This window comes from Mustela lutreola, chromosome 2 (genome assembly GCF_030435805.1).
Source record: "Mustela lutreola isolate mMusLut2 chromosome 2, mMusLut2.pri, whole genome shotgun sequence".
In the NCBI taxonomy this organism is placed as follows: Eukaryota; Metazoa; Chordata; class Mammalia; order Carnivora; family Mustelidae; genus Mustela; species Mustela lutreola.
The window spans coordinates 217,156-227,399 of NC_081291.1; the positions used below are offsets into that span (position 1 = coordinate 217,156).

At 67.9% G+C, this 10,244-nt stretch overlaps 1 protein-coding gene across 1 annotated transcript; it reads left to right on the forward strand.

Moving 5' to 3' along the window:
• Positions 1–1,076: 1,076 nt before the first annotated feature.
• CDC34 (cell division cycle 34, ubiqiutin conjugating enzyme) lies at positions 1,077–8,812 on the forward strand. Its single transcript, XM_059159129.1, has 5 exons — positions 1,077–1,464; positions 4,142–4,228; positions 4,345–4,442; positions 5,198–5,332; positions 8,245–8,812. Exons 1-5 carry the CDS (start codon positions 1,288–1,290, stop codon positions 8,456–8,458), a joined length of 711 nt encoding a protein of 236 aa, XP_059015112.1. The 5' UTR covers positions 1,077–1,287; the 3' UTR covers positions 8,459–8,812.
• Positions 8,813–10,244: the final 1,432 nt, after the last annotated feature.

Sequence of the window (10,244 nt, forward strand, 5' to 3'; positions counted from 1 at the left end):
TGAGATCCTCCTCAGAGATCTCCGTCCCTGTCCCCACGTTGGAATTTTGCTTTCTTTGCCTCAGGTAGGTTCACCTGCCTGTCCTCACATGGGCCACGGCCAGGCGCCAGGGGTCCGGGGTCCGGGCACAACCCCTGCAGCTGTGGGCGGCCCCCGCGCGCACCGTAGCGCCACGCCCACCGCCCGGGGCGCGTGTGTCCAGGACCAGCCCGGGCCGAGCCCAGGCGCCGTCGGGACGAAGGGAGCGCCGGGGAGATGAGGGCACAGCCAGGCCCGGGGCTCGTCCGCGGGGCGGACTCGGTCTGGGGGCTCGGCCGAGGCGGGCGCCGACAGCGGGGTCCACTCCTCTGCCCAGCCTCTCCGGGGAGCCGGTGCCGCCGCTCGCGAGTCCAGCTCGTCCGCCCGGTTTCTCCGCGCCTCGGCCTCGGGGCGCACTCAGCTCGCGGGGCCTCCGCACCGCGCCCCACGCTCGGCCCCACCCTCCGCTCCCCGGGCGGGACACTGAGGCGCCGCCCGTCGGGGCCCGGGCTCCCACTCCGCCCGCCCGCTCCCGCCACGGCCGGCGGGGCCTCCCTCCCCGCTCGCCCAGAACCACCCGAGGAAGGAGTCCGCCCGCCTCCGCCCCGCCCCGCCCAGAGGACCCCGCCCCGGCCCGCCCCGACCCGCCCCCGGGCCGCGCGGGGACGTCATAAAAAAAAAAAAAAACAACCCAAAAGCCTTGCGGCCCGTGCCGGGACGACGCAGCCCAGCCCTGCCCGCCTCCCCGCGCACAGGCATCCCGGGTGCTCGTCGGAGCGGGGGGCGGCCTCCCGGGGGTCGGCAGCGGCGGCCTCCCGGGGGTCGGCAGCGCCAAGGCGCCTGCGCGCTCGGCCCCCCCAGCACGTCCCTCCTGGCGGTCGCGCCTGCGCGCTCCGCGGGCCGGGGCACGGGGACTCCACTTCCCGGTGTGCCCCGCGGGCGGGCGCGCAGGCTCAGTCCGGGCCCCGCCGCGGCGCGCAAGCGCGGTCGGGGGACCGGCAGTGCGCGCAGGCGCAGCGCGGGGCGGGGCGCGCGGGCCAGGCCGAGGCGAGCGCCGGGCGGGCGGCGGCGGCGGCGCCGGGGCGAGTGGAGCGCACAGGGGTCCCGAGTGGCGGCGGCGGCGGCGGCGGCGTAGAGGAAGAAGGCGGCGGCGGCGGCCCCGGCCCCGGCGCCCTCCCGGCCGGCGCGCGGCCCGGCCCGTCCCGCGCCCCCGCCGCGGCCCCGCGGCCCAGCGCGCCCGCAACCCCGGGCCCCGCCGCCGCCGCCGCCATGGCCCGGCCGCTGGTGCCCAGCTCGCAGAAGGCGCTGCTGCTCGAGCTCAAGGGGCTGCAGGAGGAGCCGGTGGAGGGCTTCCGGGTGACCCTAGTGGACGAGGGCGACCTGTACAACTGGGAGGTGGCCATCTTCGGGCCCCCCAACACCTACTACGAGGGCGGCTACTTCAAGGTGAGCCCGCGGCTCGCGGCCCCGGGTCCCGTCGGGCTCCTCCCCTCGGGCGGGCCCCTCGCTGTCCGTGCGGCCCCTGGGAAGCCGCTGCAGCGCCCGCTTCCCCAGCCGGGCTCCGGGAGCCCCGAGGGGAGCCCCGAGGACGCCGCCGGCCGGTTCGGGTGTGGGGCCCTTTGCTGGCCTCAGCCCGTGGCAGACCCGGGAAGGCCCCCAGCTGCCCTCCCCGCTCCCTGCCCGGAGGCAAGAGCCTCCCCAGGCCCGGCGAGCCTTACTGTCGGGGTCCACGGGGTTGGGGGAGAGCGGGAGGGAGGCCAGCGGGTGGGGGGGGCTGCGCCGCCCCTTGCCGGGCGCCGACAAAGGCGCCCTCGGGACCTGGCCAGCTGGGGCCTGCTTGGAAAGCGGCCACCCTTCCCGGTGGCAGCGGGGCCGGCCCCCTTGGCTCCCTCCCGAGCTTTATGTAACCTGTCCTCTCGAGCAGGCCCTGGGTGCACTTGTCACGGCCACCGCCCACTTTGTCCCCGGGAGCCACACCGCAGCCGGCGCCCTGGTGGACCTTGGGCCCCTCTCTCTCCCCGGCCTATTTTTCTGGGTTCCACCGCGGAGCAGGTGGCCGCTGGGGGCCCAGATCCCACTCTCCAGAGCAGTTCTCCTTTGTCGTTGCTGGGAGCAGGGCGGGGGTGCCCTCCCTGGGCCTGGCTGGGTTTCCGACGAGTGTGACAAAGGACTCGGGCCAGGACTCCGGCAGCCCTCTCGACCTCACCACCGGAGCCCAGGCGCGGCCTTGGAAGGACTCTCGGGTTGCAGGGCTTTGCTTTTGGAGCCAGAGGCACAGGGCCAGGGGTCTCCGTGCATGAGAGCTGGGGAGTGAGCCCTCAGCCTGGAACAGCCCCCACCCCTGCCTGCCGAGAGGCTGCCCAGCCCCGCGGGTGGTGCTCCCAGGACAGGTCTGCGTCCCAGCTCTCTGCGCGTTGTGGTTGAGCCCGCTCGGTGGCTTCAAGGGAGCCGCCTGGTCCGCTGGGGCTGCTCCCCTGGTGCTGGGGCGGGATCCGGGGGTGCGTGTGGACAGCCCTGGGCTGGGTTCCACGTCAGGCACCGGCCCGCTCTGACGCGCTGGGTCTGGGGTGGACCCCCCAGCAGTTTGACGAGGTCCTTTCTCAGCCTCTCTGCTCTGCGTGGGGCTGTAAGGACGGGTCTCCGCTCACACACCGCGGGAGGGTGGACTCGCACCCTGAGACCAGGCAGGCCGGACACGACTGAGGTGGCGGATCTGGAAGGCGGGGGTGGGGGGTTCTGACTTGGCCCACTACCTGGTGGCCGGGGATTGTGGTAGATCCTCCAGGCTGGCACTGGGGGAGGGGCCTCATCCCCTGTGTCTGAGAAGACGGGACGCCGGGTTCCAGACTCATCTGCCGTAGGTCCTGTCCTCCATGAAGCCGGCGTGGCCTGGCGGTGCCGGGGGGCAGGGGGTGCCATCCACTGTGTCCTCTTCTCTGGGTGGGACTGGGTGGGGAGAGGAGACGAGGAAATGCCGGGCTGGGAAGTACCCAAGGGCCACCGTCACTTCCCAGCCAGGTTCCCCCCGCGTCTTCCTCGTCAGCCTGGCCTTGAGAGCCACAGTGGGCCTCGGGCTCACCTCTGTGTGGTGGACAGAAGGGGGTGCCAGAGGGAAGCAGTTCAGGGCCATGCTCCAGTGAACTCGCTGTGTGTCTTTGGGCATGGTACTTGCCTTCTCTGGGCGAAGTCCTCCCTGGGGACGCTTGTAACGGTGCCCGGGGGGGGGGGGGCGGCCTCCGGGCCGCACCGTTCTCAGGGCCCTCCCCTAGAAATCTGTAGGGCAGGTTCCAAGGTCTAGGTTTGCCCTGTAGTCACCAGTGAGTTCCCTCCCTCCTGGGGGTCAGCATGGTCACTCCAGAACAGAAGGGCTTCCCCTAAATGCCCCCAGTGCCCCCTGCCCTGAAGAGTGACTTCCCAGAGACGGGCCTGGGGCAGTCGTAGCACAGGTGCCCAGCTGGCTCCCGGCACACAGGCTCAGCTGAGCGCCTGGAGCACCGCCAGGATCCCGGGCCAGGCATCGTGGTGTCCAGGACCGGGGCTTACACAAGAAATGAAGCTTTTTTACCTGCTGAGACCTGGGCAGGAGGCCCTCCCCGGTCTGCCTCCATGACCTTCCTGTCTGCTTTCCTGGCCTCCCGCAACGGACGCTCACAGGAGAACGGTCTGTCCGGCGCCGTCCGTCGGGCACCGACTCCTACAAGGCCCAGACTGCAGGGGTGCTGGGAGTCACGGTGCCGTGAGCACGCATCTGTTTTCATTTTCCCCACGGCCTGGAAGCTGACCCTGGGAGTCCACCGTCATGCTGGGGGTGCGGAGCCCCCAGGGCCCCACCAACCTGTGTGCTGACCTGAACCCGCCATGCTCCCCAGGGCCTGGCTCCTGGTCCCTCCACAGGGCTGCGCTGAGAGAATGGCCCCTAGGGTTGCTCCTCGGCCATGGGGCGGGGGCCTGGGTCAGCCCAGGTGACCCCGAGGAGGCCTTCGAGTGTGTGGCAGGCAGGGTCCAGGCCGCCCTCTGGTGGGGGTGTCTGTCCTGGCTGATGTCCTCGTCTGCGTGTCCGTGGGCTCAGTCCCCAGACGGCAGCCTGCACTGGCTGAGCCTCCTGCTCTCTGCCCCTCCCCAGGCACGCCTCAAGTTCCCCATCGACTATCCGTACTCCCCACCGGCCTTCCGGTTCCTGACCAAGATGTGGCACCCCAACATCTACGAGGTGAGTCCGCCAGGCCCACCCCAACCCCAGCGTGTCCATACTAGGGAGGGGGCTGCACTGCCTGACGGGAGAGGGCTGTGGTGTGGGCACTGACCCCCTCTACCGTCCCCACACAGACAGGGGACGTGTGCATCTCCATCCTCCACCCCCCGGTCGATGACCCCCAGAGCGGGGAGTTGCCCTCAGAGCGGTGGAACCCCACCCAGAATGTCAGGTGAGGCTGGACCAGGCCCTGTTGGAGGGGCTGCGCAGGACAGGAACCCTGTCCCCCAGCAGCTCTCCCGCCTCGGCTCCTGTGGGACTTGCTCGAAGCTGGCCAGGCCTAGGGACACAGATGTGGGCGGACATGTGTCTCTTGCTCTCAGGGCCGTGACTCCCTGGATTCCTGCGTTGTCCATCCAAACTGTCCTCCCGCCGGGGTCCTGGGGGCCCCAAAGACCCTCTCCCCTCGTTTCCTGGTGCTCCGTGCCCCATCCACCCTTGGGAACAGCCACTGGGAACCTCAGGGCCATGTTTTCTCTCCCACGGTCCCCCCACAGAGGCCGGTCACCTCTGTTTCAGGGCCGAGCCCCTCACCCTGCCTCCTGCCCTGCATGTCTTTAGTTCAGCCCAAGCCATAATGAAAGCTGGTGGCACGGAGGGACCCACTTGCCTGCAGGATGCCTTGAGAACGGGGACATGTGGAATGAAGGTGGTCCTGGCTGCCCACACGTGTCCTTTCCTCAGGCTGGGCTAGCGTGGGGCAGGGGCTAGGAGTGCGCCCTTACTCTCCAAGGGGCCTGAGACAGAAACCAGAGGCAGCGACATCACCCACAGGGTTGGGAGTTGAGCGGTCCCCCGGGTGGGGGCTGGCCCCTGGGTGTGTCCACGAATACCATGGCGCTAGGCCTGGCTCCTGGGGTGGTGTGGCCAGAGAGCACGCCGCCCCGGCGGACGCCACCCCCCCCCAACACACACACGCACCCCCAGGACCATCCTGCTGAGTGTCATCTCGCTCCTCAACGAACCTAACACCTTCTCACCGGCCAACGTGGACGCCTCCGTGATGTACAGGAAGTGGAAAGAGAGCAAAGGCAAGGACCGGGAGTACACGGACATCATCAGGTGAGCCCCGTCGAGGGGGGTACGCGGACATCATCAGGTGAGCCCCGTCGCGGGGGGTGGGGGGGTACATGGACATCATCAGGTGAGCCCCGTCGAGGGGGGTACACGGACATCATCAGGTGAGCCCCGTCACGGGGGGTACACGGACATCATCAGGTGAGCCCTGTCGAGGGGGGTGGGGGTTTACGGACATCATCAGGTGAGACCCCGTTGCCGGGGGGGAGTACACGGACATCATCAGTTGAGGCCGGCTGCCGGGGTCTGCCCGGAGACAGTGGTCCAGGAGGGAGACCCCGTCGCGCAGTGGGGGGCGGGGGGCCGCCAGGCTCAGGCCAGCGCACTGGCTCTTTCTCTTTCCCTCTGTTCATTGTGGGCCCCCCCCCCCCGCTCTTTATGAAAACGGATGTTCTCTCTCTGTCACGGGGGAGGCTCGAGTCCTGCGAGCACGTGGTCCGCGTGTGTAGCTGACGGCGCCTGAGCCGTGTGCTGCGGAGTCTGGGGCCCGGGAGCACATACGGTCGGGCCTAATGGCCCAAGCTCCAACCGGGTCGGACCACTCCCGTCCGTCCTGGGCAGCCTTGCCCCCTGCCAGGTGTCCCCCAGATGGGGCTGGTTTGCTGCTCCTTCCCAGACTGACTCTTGCCTCAACTTCGCTTTTCGTGCTTTTTCTTTTGGGGGGGGGGGCGTGCTTTTCCCACATCACGTTGTACGTTCTCATGATTCCCTGCGGTGAATGTCGCTCGCGTTTGTACCTTTGAAACTTTGAATTATTCTGTAAAGGCAGAAAAAGATCATGTATTAGCGTGTTTAGAAAATCACTTTCTTTTTTTGGAAAACACCCGTTTTTCCTGGTTTTAGAAGCAGCGTGGTGTGCAGGGATCGGGCAGGACTAAGCCTCCAGCCCTCGTGCTGGTCTCTTCTGGTGATAAGTGATGGTCCCCGCAAAGCAACCGTAGTCAGCAGAAGGAATGTGTCCCGGAGTGGGCGGGACCGGGCGGGACGTGGTCTGGGGCTCGGCTCGGGCACTGGAGCTGCTTGACCTCCTTTTCTCTGGCCCAGCAGCCGCTCTGTGTCCATTGTCCATTGTTACTGTGTAATGCGCTTTACGGACTAGTGGGGGACGGACTTAACCCTTTGTTAGGTTTTTCCAAAAGCTCGTGCACTTCTTACCTAGAAAGAGGAGTAAGGTCTGCACCAAGCTGCGTCATGACCCCGGTCGAGGAGTGGGGGTGGCGTCCCCAGCAGCACCCACAGGAACGTTCGGGCCGCAGTCCTGGCATGTATGCGCAGGGTCGTCCCTGGGTCGGGGGCACGCCTGGCTGTCATGGAAGCAGGACCTTGGAGGCACTGCGGGACCCCTGGGGCTGCGGGGCGGTGCCACGGGACATCCGTGTGTCGGAACTCACCGCTGTGCCCTTGAAAGTGGCACAGTTCTGTGTGGATAAAGCTCCAGGAGCTCACGTGGGTGAGGAGGGGATGCCTTCGTGACAGAGAAACAAAAAGGAAGCCTCGTGATCTGAGCAGGTCACCGAACAGTTAGCATTTATGTGGGGCCTTGCAGACACCCGCATGCACCACTGCCCCAAGACCAGCCCCCCCAGCCTCCTTCCGCCGCTGCTGCTCTGCCTGATCTCGGAGGCCCGTGGGCCGGCCTCCCGCACGCACACGCGTGCACACGGCTGTGCATGTGCCATCGTCCCCCGCCCCCATCCCCGCTAGTCCGTCTCCCTGTCCTCCGCAGACCCCCGGGTCCCTGTGCGCCAGGGGCACCTGGACGGGGGAGAGCGTCGCCAGGAGCCTCGTGTCTGCTCCGCTTTCTGCTCGTTGTGCTTCTCTTTTCTCAGAGTGAAACCACGTTCTCCTTCGGTGGCTCTGGCCTGTTTTTGCTGGGTCTGTGGTGGTTTCTGTGAGCAGCGTCTGAACGATGGGTGCAGGGTTGCTCGTGGGATCCGGGTGCTTTTTCCCCTAGCAGCATGCACATGCACACGCATACACCTGGCCCTACGGGGACCCCGTGCCCGCAGAGCGGCCCCTTCCCACAGTTCCTTGTCTCCCCATTGTCCCAGGAAAGCTCTCCCCTGAGGCCAGGCGGTCCCAGCTCTGGGGCTGTGCGGAGGAGGAGCAGCCGGGCTGGCGGCGGCTGCCGGGAGTGCCTGTCAGGCTCCTGACCGGGGGGACCCTCCCTGTGTGGCGGGACTCCTGAGGGTCCTGCGCGCTGCCTCTTGCCCCAGTTCTTTTTCCAGGCACCGCCCACGTGGCGCCAGAATTACGAGCAGACTGTCTTCAGCCCTCGGGTCCCTGCAGGCCGCTCACACATGCCCACGTGAGGGCGGCTGGGACGTGAGCCGCTGCCCCGCCCCGCCCCCACCCAGCCGTGTTCCCCACGCGCTCTGCCAGCGGGTCGTTGACAGGGTGTGCCATCCTTGGCCCTGCAGAGCGTCCGTTCGGGGGTGGTTGGTGCCTGCTCGTCGGGCTCTAGGTGGGAGTCCCCCACCTCGGGAGCAGCTCCCCGGGAAGCCAGTGCGCCGGGCTGAGCGCGAGCCCCGATTTCCTCCTCGCGTTGGCCTTCCCTGTCTGCCCCCACACCTCCACCTGCCTGTCCCTGCGTCCCTCCGTGTGTGGTGGGCGCCAGGGTGGCCCAGGCGCTGAATGCGTGCTGGAAGTTCGGCTGCAGGCCTGACCCTCCGTCCCTGCCGGCGCACCTCTGCTGTCCCGGCCAGCACGGCCGCGCGCCTCCCGTGGGTGCCGACCGTCGCGCGGGACCGCTCGTCTCTGGTGGCCAGGGTCCTGCGTGCCGTGGGCCCCGCCCTGTCTGGCCCTCCTCTGCGGCCTCCGAGCTCCTGAGGGCTGGGCTCCTGTTGAGGGACCCCGACGGGCACAGAGCCGTAGCCCACAGGACCGTCTCTCCCCAGGAAGCAGGTCCTGGGGACCAAGGTCGACGCGGAGCGGGACGGCGTGAAGGTGCCCACCACGCTGGCCGAGTACTGTGTGAAGACCAAGGCCCCGGCGCCCGATGAGGGCTCGGACCTCTTCTATGACGACTACTACGAGGACGGGGAGCCCGAGGCCGAGGCCGACAGCTGCTTCGGGGACGATGAAGACGACTCTGGCAACGAGGAGTCCTGACACCACGACCCCGAGAATAAACTTACAGATTTTACCTCAGCAGGCCCGGGCTGTGTGGCGCCGAGACTGCCTCGCGGGAGGGGTGCTGCCTGGCCCCTTGGGTGGTCTGCTCTCGGGGGTCGCCCAGCTCCCACGTGTGTCCTGGGTCCTCTGCTTCCCAGGAGAGGGCCGCCTGCCAGGTTTGGGACAGCCTGGGCGGCGGGGGCCTGAGGAACCTGGACCCCCCACCCGTCCGCAGCTCCTGCTGGCCGGGGCCAGAGCCGTGGGCTCCCAGCTTGTGCGTGGACGGGTTCACCTGTGGTAACTCCTCTGCTCTGGTTTGTTTGGAATCTGAATAAAACGACTTTATGAGAAGCTAGAGAACCACCCTCTCCTTGGTCTCCACAAAGGACTGCAGAGAACGGCCGGTCTGTCGCCAGGCCCACGTGCCTGTGACCCTCCGTGCCAGGCGCGGGGGTAGGGCCTACAAGCACCCGGACACACACGCTGGGGGCACCATGGGGATGGGGGGTCTGGGCAGGAGGTGGCCACATGTCCACGGACACCCTGGCAGCCTGGTGCAGAGCACGTGCTGCCAGCCCGCACCCGGCCCCTGGGGCCTTGGGGCAGTAAGCCGCCTCCCTGCCAGCCGTTGGGCCCCCCGGCAGCCCCAACGGGACCTGCGTCGTGCCACTGTCACCCAGGACCTTGGCTTCATTCCGTGTGACTGACACGTCCAGAGTGGCCCAGATTCGGGATCAGATGGCCTAGTCGGGATGAGGTCCCCCATGGGGTCAGACGGGCACGTGCCCAGCCTGACAGCACCATGGCTGGGCCTGGCTGACCCCACGCAGGAGGGCGCTGGGCAGAAGGAGCCAGGCTGTCCAGGGCGGGGCCAGTCAGACCTGCACCGCAGCCCGCTCACCAGGGCTTCTCCCCTGCCCCACTAGTGTGCCCTCGGGCTGTGGGTGCTACTCTCTGTGAGCCCCTGTGGTCTGGTGGCTTCCTGACCTGGAAGGGTTCACCCCTTGTTTTAGTTTCTGGCTTCTCTGAAGCCCAGAGAGCTGGCACTGCAGGCAAGGGCCCCTGTGGATAGGACTTGCCGCTGGTGTTCTCAGCTGACGCGGCCTGTGACAGCTACACCTGTGCCCCTCCCCAGCTCCTAATTCGGGCCTCGGGCCGCCTGGGGTCCAGACTCCTGAGTGGGGGCCAGGTGTGCAGCCCTCTCAGCATCCAGTGGCTTGGAGGCCGGGAGACCCACACCTGCTCTTGACTTCCTCCTGCCGGGAGGAGGACCCCTGGGCTGGGGTCGGGCTTACCGTGAACCCCTGTGTGGCTGGCACCCCGCGCTAGGAGCCGGTCAGGAAGGGGATGGGCACTGGGGAGGCCTGCCCCGCCCCGCCCTGTCTGGGGGACCCGCAGGCGTCCTCAGCGGCCTCCCCTGGCCCTTGGGCTTCCTCACAGCGGCTCGGGCTCCAGGGAGAGGGGCCACAAGCAAGGCCATGTCCACCCACGCGGAGGCCAGATGCATCGCTTCTGCACAGACTTGGACGCAGGTGTGGGAGAGCCCTGCCGGACCCGAGAGGAGGGGACCTGGACCCACCTCTCGGATCCTCCCCCACTCAGCTGCCACGGAAGCTTTTGCACCCCCAGATCTGACCGTGGTACCTGAGGCCTCAGTTCAAATGCTGTAGCCTGTTGTGAACTCGTGGCATCAGTGTCAGATCTGAGCGGTGCAAGCTGCGAGACAGAGACCGGGAGCCCGGTTACGTAGAAACTTAAGAGAAATCCTTTTTACACTCTGTGG

Bases quoted from the DNA above. Each gene is read 5' to 3' on its own strand.
- CDC34 (XM_059159129.1), top strand. From the start codon at position 1,288: ATGGCCCGGCCGCTGGTGCCCAGCTCGCAGAAGGCGCTGCTGCTCGAG. The intron at 1,465-4,141 runs GTGAGCCCGCGG...GCCCCTCCCCAG, and splicing joins ACGAGGGCGGCTACTTCAAG to GCACGCCTCAAGTTCCCCAT. The intron at 4,229-4,344 runs GTGAGTCCGCCA...GTCCCCACACAG, and splicing joins GGCACCCCAACATCTACGAG to ACAGGGGACGTGTGCATCTC.